We start from the raw sequence: 20,148 nt of genomic DNA on the forward strand, positions 1-20,148 counted from the left end.
ACCCATGCCTGCTGTCATGGGCCTCCTCCAACGGGCATCCTTTGCTCCATTGCTCCCCGCTGGGCTGGCGGACCGTGTCATGTCTGCATCAGTCTGATGGCTCTGCCTGCCAAGGCTGCTCTGCTCTGCTCTTTTCCTCTTAAGTGTTTCTCAACAAAAAGCTTATTGTACTCAACACCTGCTTCCTGGAAAACCCAATGGCATGCTAGCTTATTTAAGAAAGAGAATCTACTAGAAGGATAGTGACCTCCTTTGTGAAGGAAGGAGTGTTCCAAGTACCCCGAGGTACGCTCCAGGTAATTTAGTTCCAAAGAATTTCATACGAAATTTCATCCTCTCTCCAGGCTAAGCTTCAAAACACCAGGAAGATAAAGAATATGACTGGCCCTGCTTGGGTCTACTTCAATTAGCAGGGCTTGGTCTTTATTGGTAGCTATCTCCAGAAAAAAGAGGAAATTTGAACTAGACACCATCCCAAAAGATGTTAATGCTAGGCAGAAAATGCCAACTGCCAATGATTGTTCAGATGATAAACAAGGGACAAAATCAGAATACATCTCTTGAGCTAGATTAGAAAAAAAAAGATGTCATTTATTTTGGGCTAGGCATTGTTAATAATAATCACTCTGTCAGATCCTCCATTGAAAAAAACTATATTCAAGTCGTCTGTATTTTAGGCTGAGCATCTTGATTTCTTTTTAAAGGACTCTGTATTTTTTAAGAGCAGTCACTTTCTTATTTGTCATTTTCTGGAATTTATCTCCATGGGTTCTGATCAGAGTGAAGGAAACTCCACTGTTTTCATTAGTTACCTAATATTACATTTCATTTAATAAAAACATAACCGTCAATTCATATTGAGCTTGTTGTTAGCTATAATCTCCAAAGAATTTTCAGTGAGCCACTGGTATTCACAATCTGTATGTTTTAAATGGTGTCCTTGAACCTAAGAGCATTTTCCCCCCAAAACTGTTACTTGCAATTCATTTGGTTTTCATTCTTGACTCTTAAACATAATTTCTAGTTTTCTCACTTTTAAGTTTGACAGCCTCTTACTATCTTCAGTTAAGATGCTGATGTTAAAGAATATCATTTGGTAGTTTACCATTTGTGATTTCTTTCCAGTTGGCATCAGTCTAACAACATGGCGTTCTTCGGGTTTAGTCCATCTACCAGTTGATGATCAACCAACCACTTTTCTCCATTCAGTCCACAAGTTTACCACAACAGGCGTCCTGATACTTTGCTGAGATCCAGACACACTGAAACTATAGTACTCCCCGGGGCCACCAAGTCCCTTTCCAAAGAAAAGGATATCTCCTAAAGAACATCATTTTTCCTACAGGCACACAAATTGACTAGAATCATGTCAGGATCAACATCATGCCCAAGTGATTTATAGAACCCACCTTTTCACCACTTAAAAACTTCAGTTCATTTGATCATTTGCTTCTTTAGAATACCTCAAAAAGTATAATTTGCAGTTTCTTAACAAAACAGCAACTGGTTTGGGGACTACAGACCCTCATTTATATGAGGTAGAACTTATTTATAGCTCCCCCTTAGAATATCCTCACCTACCTTGGGCATTAACTCCTCCTTTTCCATGTTTTACCTTGGTCAGGATATTATGCTTCTTACATGTGAACAGCCATCAGAAGCACAGGTATCAATTTTACGGTCTTACTGTTAACTTTATACCACCAGACAGTAGGCACAGTCTACTGCTCTGAAGTTTTCAAAATCCTTTTATTGTGGATTAGACTTCATGACACTACTTATAATTCTGGGACATCATCTGCTGTCACATTTCTTCTTGTGAAAATAGCTAAAAAGCATGAATAATAAAATGAAAGTTAAGGTGGAATGATAATGGCTCAGAACTTTTTTTGAGTGCAAATAACAGAAAAAGGTCAAGCTAGTATAGTGAAATTTATTGTAGAATCAGGAATATCTTATAGAAAGAACCCAGCTTTAGGGTAAGAGTAAGAGCACAGATTTAGAAAGACGGGACTAGAAAACTGGGAAATCTTTGGGGCCGCAGGGACTCTCTCCATCTCTCATCTCTGCTTCTCTTAATGCATAGGCTTTATTTTTCTTTCTCAAAGGAATGGGTTAACTGCTAGTTGGCCCAAGGGGACAGCAAAAAATGTTCTTACAGCTCTCAAGTTCCAGCACCACAAAAAGCTCTTTTTCAATTTTAAATTCCCAGGGAAAGAGGGAGATGAAACTCCTGATTGGCCCAGTTTGGTTCAGGAGCAGACTCCCTGCTGAATCAACTAAGACCAGTAGAAAAAAACCTCACTGTATAAAGTGGCTGTCAGGATCCCATGGCTGGAGTGAGTATGGTAGATAAGAAAGTGATTTCAGCTTTTGAAAAGACATCCCCAAATATGTTTTCCACAGGTGCTTTTAATAGGCTGAAGTCCTGGAGGATAGAAAAAATAACTGCCAGTCTCCTTTTTCTTTCTAAAATAAACTTATGCACAAATTTGATGCTGTTACTCTGAGCTGGAGCAAGTATGTTCCTATGAAGGAAGATATCTGAGCAAGAAGGATCTTGCTAATCATCTTGAACATGCTATTTAATCTCTCATATATAAAATGGGGATGATAAGAACACCACCACCTATCTTGCAGGTGATTCTCTGAGAGAATCAGAGATAATATATTTAAAGTATCTGGCACTGTACAGTAAACACTCAACAAATGGTAGCTATGATTTTAAATACTAAACAAATTCATGGAATATAAACCTTTTTTTCTTAGATGCTTGCTAGAGAGATGTATTGTTTCCTCCAAGATTGAGCAGACACTGGAGGCAGCCCAGTGAATTTAATTCAAGAGAGAATATATGAACACAGAACACTCAGTTCCACAGGATTCTAATATACGAATACATCTTATCACTCTCTGGTTAGCTTTATCATTACCTGCAAATGGCATGAAATAAAACACTTATAAGCAAGTGGACAATCAACTTCAATTATAAAAATAAAATGTACTTAAATTATAGATATACATATACACAGAGTACATGACACATTTACTTAGTATATATAAATTTTGCTTTTCAACTACAAAGTTATATGTACAGTATAAACAGTAGTAAGAACTTGTAAAGAGCCCTCATTGTACCTCTTTAATCTGAAGTCTCACACTTGTTTTCCTCCCACAAGAGGACTGGGTCTTGCAATTCACATTATGCTTGCACTTACAGCAATTATTTTCCCATTGAAAAGAAACTCTGAAAACCTGCTATCAAACTAAAAAGTACTATTACCTTAGATTCAAGAATATACACTATTTGAGACAAGTACAAGGTTTTTAACTGTATTTTTACTTTATCAGCAACACTCTGTTCCATATATATAACTCCCTAGTCTTCCTACATTCCTAGTGATCTTGAAATGGAAACCAGGTCACATTATTGAACATAGGCCTCATTTTTCCATGTTTTGGTCAGAAAGCCATCAGATAATGCATTTTTAAAATTTGCCTCAGAGCAGGATGCTTTGAATTAAGCCCAGCCTCTCAGATCTCAATCTATGTAGCTGAGACACATGCAGGTGAAAACTGAAAGATCAGCCAATTATTGGCCTTCCTAACACATAACCATTTTAAATAATTTTGTTAGTAACTAAGTGAATTACATAATTGTTGACATCAGAAAGAGTCCCAATTTGTTTCTCCTCTACCAAACAACCTTTACGATGTATTTGAAAACCTGCCCGTGCAAAAGTCACAGGGCACTAAGAGATGGACAACTCTCGGCAGTGACAATGTAACAAACATGCCTTTCAAAAGAATATATGCTCGAGTTCTGTGCTTAAAAAATTGTATTAGAAGCCACACCTGTCTTACTACCGTATTCTAAACACCTATTACAGTGCCTGGTACATAGTAGGTGTTTAATACATGGTATGAAATGCACAGATGAATAAATTTTTTTATTCATACAGTAAAAATTAAGTGTCTTCAACGTAAGCTGCCTTAAAGGCTAATATTATCCATTTCACCTCTCTGAGGACAATTTCACTAAAAAAATGCTAAAGGAAAATGACAGAACAATATACAAATTCTTGTAGGAATGATAATTTTACATATCTACCAAAAGATCATAATTACACATTAAAAATGAAATATACAATTAGAAATTCTGAAATTTTCATTTCCATTTTAGGGTTAATAAGCCCTGCGACATAAATTATCCTAAAAAGCAGGGGCCTCTCGGATTACCCCTCCGGGCTTTCTTCTGACCTGCAGTTCTGAATCCTCTCCAGATGTCTGAAGGGTCCTCCCTGTGCCGGTGATGTTCTGGTTCCCGGGATTCGGCACCACTTGTCGCGCGCCCCGTCCTCGCCGGCAAGAACAGCACGCAACAACAGCAGGATTCTTCTGCAGAAAGCTTTATTCTTCAGCTCTTTGTGAAACAAATGAGTTGGGCAGGACCCAGAGGGGAAGGAGAGGCTTGCTTATATAGTTCTCATGCTCTGACCTGGTTGGTGCGGCTCCATATGCCTTATTAGCATTTAGCATAACCATTTGGTGGGTCTCATTGGTCCTTATGCCAAGGCGCAATTAGCATGTAGTTTAGTGGTGTGGGATGATTTGTCATTAGGAAGTTCGGGGGCCTTCCGGCTGCCCTGCATGGGGCGCTATTTTCTGAGCACGGCTGCCAACACAGATGAATAAATTTTTTTATTCATACAGTAAAAATTAAGTGTCTTCAACGTAAGCTGCCTTAAAGGCTAATATTATCCATTTCACCTCTCTGAGGACAATTTCACTAAAAAAATGCTAAAGGAAAATGACAGAACAATATACAAATTCTTGTAGGAATGATAATTTTACATATCTACCAAAAGATCATAATTACACATTAAAAATGAAATATACAATTAGAAATTCTGAAATTTTCATTTCCATTTTAGGGTTAATAAGCCCTGCGACATAAAATATTGGTCCATGCACAGCAGCTACCTAGTACTCCTTTCTCAGTTGAGGTGCATTATATAGAGCAATAGGTATACAAAAGTTTTTGAGCCATTCCAATATTCCCGCTGCTCTGATAAATGAGAGATAAATTGTAGGCAATATCTCTTCGTAAGTCTAACTGGTAACCTTCTATACCCTAGGGGGAAAAATACACAAATGAGTTCTATTTAAACTGACATCCAGAACAATTTTGTAAGTGTAAGTGTTCAAAAAACTATTAAAATCCACAATACTAAAAAAAAAGTATAAACTATGTATATACCTTAGATCTAAATTATCAGATAATGCTCATTCAGTTAATCATTATAGAACTGTATCATCAAATATGTTAAAATGTCTAACCAATAAATTAAAGAAAAAGTCTCACCCACAAGCCATAGCAGAATAAACTTCAGATGAATTAAGGATTAACAGTAAAAAAAATGAAACCATTTAAAAGAAAAAAATATGGTTGAATAAAATAATAATAAAATCTTGGGTAGGAAAGGCCCTTCTAAGTGTAATAGCAAAAGGAGAAAACACAAAGGGAAAGATTAATAGATTTGACTTCATAAAAAATGTGAAACTTCTGAAGGTAAAATAAAATTAATTGTAAGTAAATAAAAACACAAATACACATGAACAACAAGATGGGGAAAATACTGTACTATATAACGGAAAGGCATATAAAGGATAGGTCTAGGTGGGCATACAGCAAATTGATTATACTGATTATCTTACGGGTGTTATTACCTTTATTTCTACTTAAATAACAAAGCATGGACTCAATGGAGTACATTAGATCTATGTTTCTAATATTGCCAATACAAAATTTTGAAGTCACCTGAAAACATCTGCCAACAGTGAAAAATTGCTACCTAGGAAGCTTAAGGAGCAATACATAAAGCTACTTATGAAGAAAAGAACACAGAAGTGTATATATTTCATCAGCATAACTAAAAGTATGTATTCATTTCCTTATTAACCAAAGTTGAACAAGGGCAATTAGAAAACAGTTGTGAGGGAATGTGGGGATTATGAGTGCAATGTAAAGAAATTAACAGTGAAGATAGTACTTTTCTTCAGAAATTAAAAATTAGACTTTAGACAGAAATTATCACAGTATTGGCAACACTTTACCCTATCTTATCTTAAAACAAAGAAAACTACATTAATATTGGTCTTTCATTTTTACAGAGAAATATGTTAGCTAGTTTTGGCTTGGAAATGAGCAATGACTCTCTTACTCATTTATGAGTAATAGAGGCCCCGTGTCTACCAGCTGAAACCTGCAGAACCACCGGGTCTATCTTGGGAAAGCCGAAACATTACTAACCACAAGTCATATATGTCCACATGGTTGCTGACTAGGTCACAAGGCCAAGATGTCAAAGATCTACTTGTTGCTGAACATAAATGCATTCAATAAAGGAAAAATCTATTTTATTATGTAATTTATTACATTGGACCACAACACTGAGCTAACTGCACTTATCTATTGATGGAATGCAGTGACTCCTTGGTTTTTAAAGTAAATCATACCATACCTCTGCCACAAGTGGAGGTAGCTCCAGGGCTTTCTGATAATAGTGGATTGCAAGATGGATCAGCCCTAGTTGGTGAAGGCCACGGCCCAAATTGTAGAATGATTCCTGACAAGGCCCACGCAGACTGAGGTAACGATTAAGAAAGGAAAAGCCCTACCAAAAAGAAAAAGCTAATTCAGTATTTCACTCATTTGACAAGTATGTATTGGACCACAGTATGTGCGAGATGCACTCTGTGCAGGACACAACTATTAGAAAAAGAGACACAATCCCACCCTAAAGAACACAGGTCAGGATTACAGTGTCAAATCACAGTGTAGTCAAGAGCTCTTCTGAAAGTGTAAGGTAAGATGTTTTTAAAGCTAAGGACAAAAATATTCACGGAAATGAAGGCCAAATGTTACAAGTAGCTGTCAAAGATCCATAATGTATAAGCCTCAGGATTGGTTTTTTATGGTTTCAAGCTGGCTTTTGTGGCATTAGAGGCCAGTAAATGTTTTGGTGTCTAAAAGCTTGACCAAAGTATAAAGTTCAAGCCCTTATAAGGTTAATTTAGAAAGGTTTATTCTCAGGAGCAAACACACTTGAATAATACCTAATCTTTCTGGGTGAATAGTATCTTTTATAATTTATTTTATAATTTACCTCTAAGGACCTTAATAATGTCGTAGTCCAAAACACTTGATTTTTTTCCCCTGAAAGCTTCTGACTCCTTTATGGATTAGTATAGAGCACAGCTGTAACAACGCTGCTCCCTGTGTCACAGCATCCAAAAAGCCTGCTTCTTAACTCCTTCTGTATTCACGTTCCCCTTTAATGCAGCTTCAGTTTTTATCATCCACAGAAAGTTACAGACTGCAAAGGTGCAAGTGTCCTATGTAATTAAGTAAATATATTATCTGAGAATTGAGAGTAAACCAGCTAATTTTTGAGTATAGAATATAAACTGCAATTATTCCCTGCATGATCTATGTATAATGGTCATAAATTTTCCCTCATAAATAAATAAAAATTAATGAATTCTTTAGAATTAATACATTTATGGATAAAATAATTATGTTCAATAAATCATACTTTCTGCATAATAAAAGAACCCATTTGTGTATATGCGAATATGCTATTCCACTGAAAACCATGGTTCTATTAAATAAAGCAGATAAACTATTAACCTCAGAGAAATATGAAATCATCATACTTAAAAATGACAAATCTACAAATCAAATTCTCAGAAAGAGGGAAGAGTAATCCTAGTTGAACTGTTGCAACCCAAAAGAACTTGTAGGAGCTGCCGGCTGCATTTTAAGAAGTTTTTAACAAATTTAGGAGGGTAATCTCCTTGACAACTGAAAGACTATTCAACTATTTAGTGATTAAAAAGCTAGGTACTATGGGCAGCCACTTTACTTTTTACTTTACATTTTAGGTAATGTGAATCATCAAATAGACAAACTATAAAAATATGACCACAAAAACCAAAATTTTAATGGATAAGAAAAGGGTGCTTTTTACTATGCACTATGTAACTATGTTAAATTTCAAACATTTTTTATCACATTAATCACTGATGGGCCTGAGTACACTTTTTATAAATGTTAAATAGAGATAGAAGACAACATGAAAGCTTTTACTCTTACAATATGACATAAAGGTAGGAAAGACAGTAAAACTTATGGAATTACTTTTTTCTAAAAGTAAAGAGAAGGAACACTAATTATAGTCCTGTAGCATGAATAAACTGATGAACAATTAAAACAATTTAAGAATCATGATATTTACAACAAAACTTGCTTTTCAGAAGTTTTTTTAATGGAAAATGTTTAACATCCACAAAAGTAGAAAGATTGGTACAGCAAATTTCCATCTACCCATCACTTAGGGTTTCATCTCTGCCCCAACCATTTAAAAACTGCTCTTTAACCATAAAAGTAATTTGAAATCCAGCTTTCAAATTACTTTGAAGTACAATAAATTTTTGTCCTATCAGGCTAAAAAAACTACATATTTTAACTAATTAATAGGAGTTAAGCCATAAAAATGTCCTATTAATATTTATCAGAATATAAGCTTCACAAGGGTAAGTAGTTCTGTCTGTGTACTCACTCACTGCTATATCCCCAGTTCCTGGCACAGTGGGTACTCAATACATAGCTTAATTTAAAAATAAACCTATAAACTGTATATAGCAAAAGGACCCATTAAAAACTTAGAGGAAGAGGTGGACAAATATTATAAATAAATACCCAAGTAAAGGAAAATTGTTTTTTACTTTTTATGTTGGAAATTTTTGAATACACAAAAGAGAATATTATAATGAACTCAAATACCCAGTTTTAACTATAATGGGCATTTAAATTTAGGCTTTCTTTTAACCATGTTACATTAAAAAGCAAACAAAAAAAATCCTTTACTAAATCTCCTACTTCATTCCAAACTACTTAAAAAAAAAAACCTATCTATACATGCATCAAACATATGAACATAAAAACTGAAATCCCAAAAACAAAAGTGTTGAAGATACAGTAGTGAACAAGGCAGACAAGGTGTCTGATCTCTGGTCTCTCAGTTTATACTCTTAATGGAGAGGAAACCAGCTATACAAAGGTAAATAAGAAAACAAAAAAGCTAATTTTCAAATTTCTATAAGAATCAAGAAAACTTTAAAAGAGCAATGTGTTAGTGATGAGGTAAGGAAACAGGCACATAGTCACATATTCACACATTATTGTAGATACATATTATTATATATTTTTTAAATAATTTAAATCAATTTTCAGGACCTATCAGGCTGGATGTCTTAGGGGCTCCAGAGTATGAGGAAGCCTCACTGAATTTCTCCAGATTCTGCCTGTGTCTTCTCCCCATATGATCTGGCAGTGCATCCTTCTATATGTCTATGTCTAAGTCTTAGACAGGAGTACCACTAGATGTTGAGTCCATGACCGCTGAACACAGGGATAGGTATGGGGAATCCCAACACATGTACTAAGTAAGTATTCCTTTTGAAGCAGAATAATAAAAGCACAAAGAATATTCATTTTTTGAAAATATAAAATTAAGTAATGAGAAATCCAAACTAATTACCTGCACAATTAGAGCATGTCTTCTTAATACATACTTCTGAGATGCCATGTGAATAAAGGTTAGGCCTATACAGAGGCTATAGAGAGGTTCGTGGGGATGGGTGCGAAAGGCTTGCACATACTGTCCTGAAAAATGAAAAATGATGTCAGCTGTTAATGACAAGAACATAGTTCTTTATTTCTTCAAACACGTATTCAAATATATTTTAAGGCTAGACAAAGATTACTGTTTTTAACATCTGCAAGGTGTACATTCTAAAATATCAACCAAAGGCACATTACTTTGAATTTTAAAATAACGTATAACATGTAACAAATTAGAAGGATTTACTCATAAATGTATCCTGACCATGAAGATCAAGAGAAACTAAAATCAACGCTTTTTTAGGCACAGCTAGACATTTCCACGTAGTGTAATACTTAAAAAATAAAAAATTTATGAACTGCAATCATAAATCTAGTTGAAAATCAGTAAGGGAAGGTTTCTTTTGGTGAATTCTTTTGTAAAATTACTTAATTTGTCTTATAAATTCAAATGTGATAGGTCCTGGAGGTGAGAAAAAGATTTTAATAGTTCAGGTTTGGTTTTATAGATTGGGATTTGTTTTCCTCAATGTAGCAACTACTTTGTTTTTCCTGAAAAAAGATAAATGTATCCAATAACAAATTAAGAACTTGGGGTTCTGTGAATTCCCTGTATTCTATGGCTTCGTGGGTAGAATTCCATGTATGCTATTCTACACAACTGTCTCATGTTAAAAGCCTCACCATATGAAGGGAATTTTAAGCAAATTTTTCTTTTCAAGGAATAATCCACAATTTATCACACACAGATAAAAACTTGTATTTCTTCCAGCTCCTAATGCCAGAAGAACAGCACCACAGAATATCTTTAGCAGCACAGATGCTAGACTGCCATTTGGACTTTCTATTTTTACCTTCTGTAAGAGTTTCTAAACGTAGGAAAATAAAATAAATCTCTATTCTATATTTTCTTATTAAATCAGCAACTCCAGAAAGTACACACAGTGGAGGCAAGTTTCCACATTGGATACTCAAGGTTACTGGCTCAACAATTACAAAAACACCAGCCATACAGAAACATTAAAGTATTCAGTAGCCAAAATCCCAGTTTATTCATAAGTCAACTAGCTTTTAGGCAGGAGAAACGTGCTTCATTATAAGTTTAAACATTTGGTTAGGTATTTTTCTATTTATTTGCTTCTGATTCCTTATTACAGAAAATTCTTTTATGTGATTAATTTTGCCTGAGTTTAATTAGAATAAGTAATTATCATGTAAATAAATGCTGATATAGAGACTTGTCTAGTAGGGGATGAACTATCAACAAATCTTAAATCCTTTTTTGTACTACAGCAAATTAAAATCAGGTAGCAAAGAATCCATAATTAATGAAAATTATTTTTAAAACAAACATGCCTAAGTAGGAAGTATTGTTGACCTTTACAATGAATTATAAGACCACTTCAGCCTTTTGAAACCAAAGCTTCGTAAGAAAAACAAATACTAACATAAATTATCATTATTGCCAATACTTACAGCCACTTACTATATGTGCCACGCATTGTTTTAAGTACTTATCATTTAATCTTCAAAAAATCCACAAGGTAGGTCCAATTATTATCTCTACTTCAGAGATAAAGAAACTGAGCCAAAAGGAAGTAGAGGAACTTGCCATGAAGGAGCTGCTATTTACGTCCAGGCAGTTCCACTCCAGAGGCCTGGCTCTTAACCACTAGGCTTCCCACACTTGACAAAGTCATGTGCCAGGGCACTTACCAAGCGCATGCTTAAAACTACCAGATACGAATGCATTATGTCCATTTAAGACACACAGGGCATGATTATCTGGGTTTTTCAGCATTAAACGGAGACAGAAGCGATGATGGCGTACATCTTGGGAGTGCATGGTAACTTGATTGAAAATGTTCCAGAGCTGGGGTTTATTGACATTTTCCATGACCATTATCCTAAGATTGCAGAAAGAGGATGATGGTAAAAATATGATGGAAAAGAACTTCCTGATTTCTAAGAATGAAACCCTTTTCGGGGCTGTCCTACCAACACTGAAATGTAGCATCCCCCAACAAGGAAAAGCAGATTGTTTCAATGTATTTAAGCAAAACCACTTACATGGTGAATGATTTTTTTCCAGAAAATACTACTTTAGTTCATTATTTCTACATCTTATTTCTACTTTTCAACAAAACTTTTAAGCCAGAAAACAGAATCAGGTGGTTTAAGTTTCATATGTTCTCTGCTGACCCACTGTAACTGCAGTACAATGAATACTGAGTAATAACTAACAATAATGCATGCCAGGCATTGTTAAAAGCCTCATAATAATCCCATGAGGTGGTGGTGTTATGATGGCCATTTTAAATGGGTAGACTGAGACACAAGAGGTTAAGCATATGAGAGGGCATGCAACAATGGCCTGAACTAACCAGTAAGCAAGAGCAGTTAAAATACAATAGGTTACTAGGTCTGGAGCATGAGAGACGAAGTAAAAATAAATATACATACTCTATCACAGAATGAATTAAACTTAGTTATTGGAAAAATCACCTGATATAGTTGTATGCCTTTCTGAAATTTTTGTCCAGAATTGCTGCAGAGAGACCAAAGTATTCCAGCTCTTTGCGTTTTTGCCTGTCATCATAAAACGAGTAATATTCCAAAGAAGAATCCACAAGTAACTCAGCCTCCTGAAATCGGGATAGGTCACATAAGGAGTATATAGCCTTCAACAGAAGGTTCCACCAGTCATCTTTTGTCAAGACACTCGTGAGTACGGCAAGTATTGCTAAAATGAGACCAGTGAAAATCAGTTAGGTCACTGTATTTCCAAATACTATAGTATTAAAAGGAAGAATTCACATGATTGGTTCTAAGGTTAAATTGAATAACCATGGTCCTATAGACCTGAATTTTTGCCAACACTCTTCTGACAATGACCAGAAGGGGAAGTTGCTTGTTTCCACTCCATCAACACCACCTCCATACGCTCTGCCAATCTGCAATTCCAGGTAACTCTCACTTCTAATCTGTTCTCTACAAAGTCCAGTTACCTCACTGGTGTTTCTCAGTGCAAGCTAAGACATATGGTCCTTCAGGGCAGAATGAGTGTGCACTTCATGACTGACGTCAAATACAGGAGTCTGCACATAAAAGGCATTCAAGTGCTTGCTCAGCAAAGATTTCAAATTCATACTTTGAAATTCAGATTGTTCTTCATCTTTTTATAATCTTCATTTTCTTTTATCTGCTTCAAAATTTCTCTTTTCCTTTAACTATCTTCTCTTCCTTATTTATCTGTAAGAAGCCTCCCTTTCATACCCTTGAGAAATATCAAAAGCCATAAAACATTTCTAGCTTGACCCAGTATTCTCCTTCTGAGAACCTATCCTAAACAATTCATCAAAAGTATGTATAAATCTAAAGGCATGAAGATGCTCACTACCATATTACTTATAAAATTATCACAATCAACCATACATCAAAAAAGAAGGGTATGATTAAATAAATTATGGAACTGCTATCCAATGGAATATTCACGTTCCTTACATAGAATAGCTATAAGGAGAATAGAGCAAGATGAGAAAATGTCTGTGAAAAAATAACTGAAAAAATCAGAGTACAAAAATGTATGTAACCTAAGGAGGCTTTGCTTATCCTATGCTAGTACATGAGTATGAGGGGACACCCACCTTAACAAAACAAAACCCTGTGAGCCTGAGAAAAACCAACAACGGACCTGAGAAGAGAAAATACTGAAAGAGAAAACAGGATCAAATGTAAAGAATAATAAAACTTACAGAAACATAGTCCCAAATACATGCCATCGAGGAAGAAGCTATTAGGATAAGCCCAGAAACAGTGAACTGGACAGACGGCAGGGCTCTGCGGCAATCAGAGCTAGGTTATGGGGGGCCAAAGCGCATTCCTTTCCTGAGTCTTCTCCCTGAAACACCTTACTTATGTTTTAACATTGTGCTTATAGAGATTCAGCTCTTCTGGATTCTAAAGCCCTGCCCACTGCACACTGCCATGCTTGTAACAATGACTTAATAAATGTCTGCTGAATTAATTAACAATGAAATAATCTTTGGTATCTCCAGTTTATAACCTAGATGTTTTCCAGTTCTCTGAGTAATAACCTCACCCTAACATACTTAATGTTTTCTCCAGCCTAAAAATAGATGCCTTTTAAACTCACATTACTTGAGACTGGGCCAAAGCAACTTATTTTCAGAGTTTATATGACCATTGCTACACTGTCAAAAATTAATATGACAAAGAATGAAATATATGTAATTGAAATAACTGGACAAGTAGAGTGATTTGTACAGTCATCTAATCTTCATAAATTTAAGATATATTTTCTTCCTGAAAAGCCAAATTAAAAGTCATGTTTAGTTTTTTTCACAGAAAGATAAAAGCAGATGTTTTTCAACTTATAAAAATTAAATGATTTACATGTAGCCTTTTTTTTAAACACCAAATGAGTTTATTATACTTGAGGGATTTAGATTAGAAAACTTCATTTAATTTGAAAAGGGTATATTTTCAATTAGATTACTGTCAGGTGTAACCTCAGGAGTCTTTTTCAACTCAGCCACTTCTATGTAATTAAGCAAATGAAAGTAATTACCTTTGGCATCACAATTTGCTGTCTCTTGGTCATTGTTGTCTGATATTTTGTCTCTTGACACTTTAATAAGGTAGAGATGCCTCTCTCCAGATTTGGAACTGGATATCAAACAGACTTGGGCTCTATTCATTGCTACCTGCATTAAAGATGATAAACTTGAGATATTTTTTAGTCACACAATTTTTTAAAGAAAATCTATATGCCATAAGTTCCACAGGTATGCCTGAAAGCTTCTTTAATAAGGAATAAAAAGGCCAAATTACTGTGTATTTAAATACCTAAAAGAAAATGAAGAGACTGTTTTCTTCTTACCAAAGAAATTCGGGTCACACTACTTACCTTAGCAGAGAAGAAGAAGGCAAATTCACTTTAACTTTATAACACATGCACACACACACAACAACTTACCTGAAAAAAGCTAGACTTAAAAAGGATATCATATCTGGAAAACATTTCTGCAAGGTGAACAATTTTGGCACATAGTAGTGTCTACAGGGCTAATGACTGATAAAATCATGGCTCTCACCTTTCTAAATACGTACTAGCATAGATTTTATTTCAGTTAATCTACAGTCAAGTTTACATTTTCATTAGAACTTTCAATTACATACCATAAATCTTTAAGTCTTTTGTCTATATCTGACTTTCACTTTAAAAAGTTTATTTAGTAGAATAAAATGGTTATAAAATAGCTATAATCTATATTTAAACAAATTCTAAACATTTAAAAAGCCAATAATGTTAATATAAAGAAAGATCATTACCCACCTTTAAAAGCATGGCCAACATGGTAAGTAAGGTATCCACATAACCATACATTTTGCCTTGTGAAAACAACAGAGTAGAACGATGAAGCAGTAACTTGAGTTCCTAAATAAATAAGCACATGACAATGAGTGTGACAAGATGCCTTTGCTGCAGGTTGTTTTGTTTGCATAGAGAAGTTCTGTCTTAGAAATCAAACCTTAAGGATATTTGTTTTATGATCTTTCACAAGAATTAAGACCCGATATTCTAGAAACTGTAATTTACAATGTCTAATAAGTGACTAAAATGATTCAAAACCATTTTCAAAACCATTTAATAAACTAAAACAAAACTTTTGGATACAACATGTCCTGAGAAGAAAGTTCTAAAATGCAGCCCACCAATGAAAACTTCTTTCTGTTACATGGCCTACCTGCTGTGCAGCATTTGCATCTTGTGCTAACGTGTCTGGATCATACATTGGTTCCAGAGCCTCCAGGGCTTTCTCAGGGCGGCCCAGCTGCTGCTGAAGTGTGGAAAGTGAAATTCTTGCATCCAAATGGAGGGGGGCCAGATCAACCACTTTCTCATAGCTTTCGGCAGCTCGCTCCATATAGCCTAAGGCCTTTAAACATTCTAAAATGTGTTAAAGCATAAATATGAACTACAGATTTGGAAGCAGGCCAAAAAATCATTTCTCCATTTTTAAAGAAATACAGTATAGCAATATAAAAAAGTTATAACAAGAACTAAATATATGCATATTTCTAGTACCTCAAAACAACTATCCCTTCTAATCTCCACTGATTAATCAATCTATTGATTTCTCTAAACCCAAACTGCTTACAAGGATTAATCAGTATACACGTACAATTTGGGGTTCTGCTTTATTCACTTGGCATTATGCTTTCAACATTTTCCCATGTCTTCATCGGCCTTTTGAATGGTTATAATATTCAATCAAATTGATTATTTACTGAACCATATTACTTGACATTTAAGTTATTTCTAAACTTTTACTCTAATAAATAACACCACAGTAAACATCTTCAGGTTTAAAAATTGGCAGACCAGTTTAACCCTCAGATGTGTTTTGTTAGGCCATAGCGCTATAAAAAACACTGAGTTGTCTACATTTTTAAAAATCAGCATGTTTATGAAATCTGAGTTTCTGGATTCTTTTGAAAACTCTGGGGTTGGTGCAGTGGGTGCCCCATTCCCACACGGCACATCAGCCTAACCTGAGGAACAGCAGTATCCTTTAGACGGGGTTCCCCAGCTCCCTGCCCTAGAGCCTTCCCACTCGTGCATTTTACTCATTTTTGTTACCTGCCAGGCTCCAGAGTTTTGTGATCACCAATATAAACTACCACCTCTCACCTCACTCAATGATTTTCTCAGGACAAGTTCTCAGAAGCAAAGTTACTGGGCCCTATTCCTCAAATCTTATGCCAATCAATTATTAAGTCCTATCCTTAGAACTTGAAAACGAATTCCTGTCAGCATTTCTTCTTCTCACCCTGATGGCCACAACAGTAACTGAAGCCCTTTCACCTCTTTCCTTTTTCACCATGATTATCTCCTAAAATGGGACTTCTGCTTTCTTAAACCTTAAATTTTTCAGACTTCTACTAAATTATCTTTCAGTTAAACTTTGATAATAAAGCAAGACTACTAAATATGGATGCATCATCATGACTGCATTTTTCATTTTTCACTTTTAAAGATATTTTGTTATTATGCCACAGGCATTAATTCCTTTAATTATCTCTCTAATGTACCAATCCCAAATTTATGATTTTTAGATGACTCTGAAGTTTTAACCTTCCAATCACTGCAAAGCTACACAAGCTCACAATGGAAACATCACTTACCAGAATCATAATCATAATTAAGGAGGATGTGTCAAGTATCTACTATTAGCAACAGGAGCAGTTTCAATTATCACAGACTTAGGAAGGTGATAAAAACTCAACTCCCTGCTCATGTCTTAAAATTCAAATACACAAATAATAAAACTTTTAATGATGGTGTTACATTTGCATTCATATTCACCCACCTAAACAGAAGTGTCATTTTAATCATTAAGTGCTCTTTGCTATTTCATATCTGTGATATGTTTCAAAATACCCTAAAATGTCAACCAATGCTTTTCTAGTTATAGAACTTTTTGCCATGATGTAACATTTTAAGAACAATAAGAACTTTCTGCCATAATGCAGTATTTTAAACAAAGACTGTTCAAATTTCAATGTATCTTTTATGTTAATGCTATATGAAATCCTATTAGAATATTTTTGGCTTTCATACATTTCATTAAAAAATTCGGTTCTTTTTCTTAAGCTATATTTCTATTCTAAATGATTTATTGCAGATTAATGTGGATTTCCAATAAAATGGTACATAAAACCCAATCCTGAGCATATTTTCAGCTCAAAGAACATTGAGAATCCATCAAATTTTTCCCCAAAATGACATATTAAATATAAACCTGTAAAACTCTTCAAATATCAGATTGCACTCCAAGTCTGACAATCTATTACTAGGAACCAAACCCTTTAGTTAACACAGGTAAAAGACAGGTATTTAAGGTATTTTTAACAGGGACATGTTAATGCCTCTACTTCAGTTGGTACCATTAAGTGAATCATTCCTCCAAACGACTAGTGAGGGGGGCATCACTCGGGGCAGGACAAGTGAAAACACTGACTTTCAAAAAACTGCTCCGCAATCAGAAATACTTTCACTAAGACATTAATATTCTCTAACAATCACTGCATCTTTGGAAAGTAAGTTCTTGCCTGCTTATGTTATTAAAACTTCTTCCTCCCACAAAAAGGTATTACCTGCATGCCGAAGCCAAACTACTGCAAGGTTGTATCTTTCAGAGCAAACCAATGCACTAAGGAGAGGAAGTGCAGAATTATATTCACCAACATCCAGAAAAGCCTCAGCAACATCTAGATACAGGTCTCCCATATCTTCAGGATTCTGTTCCACTAGTGCTGTCAGGAGAGGCTAGGATGCAAAACAAAAGCCTGAAGTCAAACATTCATTACAACTATGCACAGCTATATATATTTTTCTTTTTAACTTAAATATTGGTCATCTGAGGCAAGCATAAAAGGAGCAAAGCTTAATAAAAATAGCTTTAAACTGTCACTTTTTTCTACTCATTTCTGTATCTTTATTAAAAAGAACTCATACTGCTATCATCCACTCATTCAACTTTTGAAAGCCGGTTAGAAGGCAGGTATAGCAGCAGCTAAGGCCACTGATTTGTTGGGCTCCTCCTCTAGCAGGTCAAACATACCCAGGCTCCAGGGCCTCTGTGCTTGCCCATGTTTCAGGGAAGCTGTTCTTTCCTGTATCTACACGGCTTACTTCCTCACTTCCTTTATGTCATTATTTAAATGTCACATTCTCAAGGAGGCCTTTCTTGACCCAACCTATTTAAAATTGCCAACTCCTCCCATCCCCAATGTTTTCTATTCTTTTCCCCTGTTTGATTTTTCTCAGAGCACTTATCACCAACTAACAGCCTATATTTAATGTATTTATTTTATTTATTACCTATTAATCCCACTAGAACAAAAGAATAATTAGAGCAGGGATTTCTCTATTTATTCAATACCTCCTCCTAAGGTCTGCAAAGTGAATGCTCAATACATTTTTTATTCAATGAAATACTTAGCAAAAAGTCAGCAAAAGAGAATAGCTGTAACAAATTACCAATTGTTTAAAAGGCCTAATCATATATTCTTATTTTTCTCATTTTGAAAGAAAAACAAATTACTATAATTAAAAGTTCCAAAACACTTTTATTCACACAAAAATAATTTGATGCTTATGGCGACTTCCTGATTATTAAGAAATGTGAAGTCAGGGTCAATTTATAATTTCTTGTCATCTACAAAAAATAACGTGGATTTGATCTGAATGTTACTTACATTAAGTGGTTCGAGGATATTGAGATGTACAAGGCAGACCATCAGCTTCACTGTGATGTCTATTGGTATGCCATCAGGGATAGTGCAGGTGACATTCTCATTAGCTATGGGTTAGACAGATAAAAGGCAGTTCCCACGTGTGAGAGCTTAGAATGTGGGGCAAATGAAGCAAACTACCTTCTATGTGAGAGCACATTTACTTCATTCAAAGCAAGTGATTCTATAATCAATTCAAAGTTTGGCCAACTCTGCTACTAGATTCTTATCCCTCCTTCAGTCTGTCCTTTGGTAGCAATTACCCTTCCTAATCCTTTCTGAATATCTTATGCACTTACCCGAAACCTACATGAACTCCCACACCTCCTATCAAAACTACAGAGAACTAAAAAGCCAAAAATGACAAATAAGGATATCTGAGCTCTCTTTTTCCCTTCTTGAATTCAAAAGCATCTTTTTCGTCTTCACTACAAAGAGGATGAGAAAGGGATAAAATAATACTCTGTTTTCTTCTAAAACAATTACAGCAAAACAATTTTTAAAGCACTGGGAAGTTAATCAAAGGGATTTTTATCTGCATTTAAAGTATTTTATATTTTGAAAAGTCTAATAAATTCCAAATAAGCTTCCATATCAGAAAAAGCTGAAGCATAGAGGGTTATCAGAGGTTCATCTGAAATGGTAGAATAAATTTTAAATTACGTTAAAATGAAGTAAGTTTGATCTGTTTTCTAGAACTTGTCATATAAATTATAGTACTGAATAAAATTACCAAGAATACGATATGGACAAGCTTACTTAAGCGACTTTGTATCACTTACTCCAAAACAATACCTAGTACCAGAAAACCAGCTTAAGAAACTTATTCTGCTCAATGAGAGTCCCAATACGTAAATTGACTCACACTAGAACGTAAGTTCCATGGGGATAAGGCCTAGTCTAAGTGACTTAAGGCTATATCCATAGCATATTTCTTCTGTAGCCAGTAGCTATGGTATACCAATTAGAGATATAGTGTGTACAATGTGTAAATCAAAAGTTTGATTTCAGAAATAATCACAAAGTAAAACTCAACTTTATGTTGAAAATAAGACACATGCCTAAAATCATCTAAGTCAGGAAGGCTGAAAATAAAAGGACAAAGATAGAGCAGACAAATTCAAACAAAAAGAAAC

The 20,148-nt window shown here is 34.9% G+C and overlaps 2 protein-coding genes across 6 annotated transcripts in view; both read right to left on the reverse strand.

The window, feature by feature from the left end:
- LOC140845020 (uncharacterized protein C2orf66-like) overlaps positions 1-4,201 on the reverse strand; it is an 80,283-nt gene extending 76,082 nt beyond the window's left edge. For all 5 annotated transcript variants that reach the window (XM_073218482.1, XM_073218486.1, XM_073218483.1 and 2 more), the window contains exon 1: positions 1,582-4,201. The gene's annotated coding sequence lies outside the window, so the exon portion shown is untranslated. The remainder of the gene's footprint in view (positions 1-1,581) is intronic.
- A 487-nt stretch (positions 4,202-4,688) lies between these two features.
- The window catches only part of LOC140845021 (general transcription factor 3C polypeptide 3-like), a 29,588-nt gene continuing 14,128 nt past the window's right edge, over positions 4,689-20,148 (reverse strand). Inside the window, exons 9-18 of the mRNA XM_073218488.1 lie at positions 18,977-19,080; positions 17,873-18,044; positions 15,460-15,662; positions 15,048-15,149; positions 14,280-14,415; positions 12,194-12,431; positions 11,405-11,595; positions 9,606-9,730; positions 6,525-6,677; positions 4,689-5,134 (exon numbers count right to left, since the gene is read on the reverse strand). Of these exons, the coding sequence (XP_073074589.1) occupies positions 5,012-5,134; positions 6,525-6,677; positions 9,606-9,730; positions 11,405-11,595; positions 12,194-12,431; positions 14,280-14,415; positions 15,048-15,149; positions 15,460-15,662; positions 17,873-18,044; positions 18,977-19,080 (1,547 nt within the window). The 3' untranslated portion in view covers positions 4,689-5,011. The remainder of the gene's footprint in view (positions 5,135-6,524; positions 6,678-9,605; positions 9,731-11,404; positions 11,596-12,193; positions 12,432-14,279; positions 14,416-15,047; positions 15,150-15,459; positions 15,663-17,872; positions 18,045-18,976; positions 19,081-20,148) is intronic.

Source organism: Manis javanica, chromosome 12 (assembly GCF_040802235.1).
Source record: "Manis javanica isolate MJ-LG chromosome 12, MJ_LKY, whole genome shotgun sequence".
NCBI lineage: Eukaryota > Metazoa > Chordata > Mammalia > Pholidota > Manidae > Manis > Manis javanica.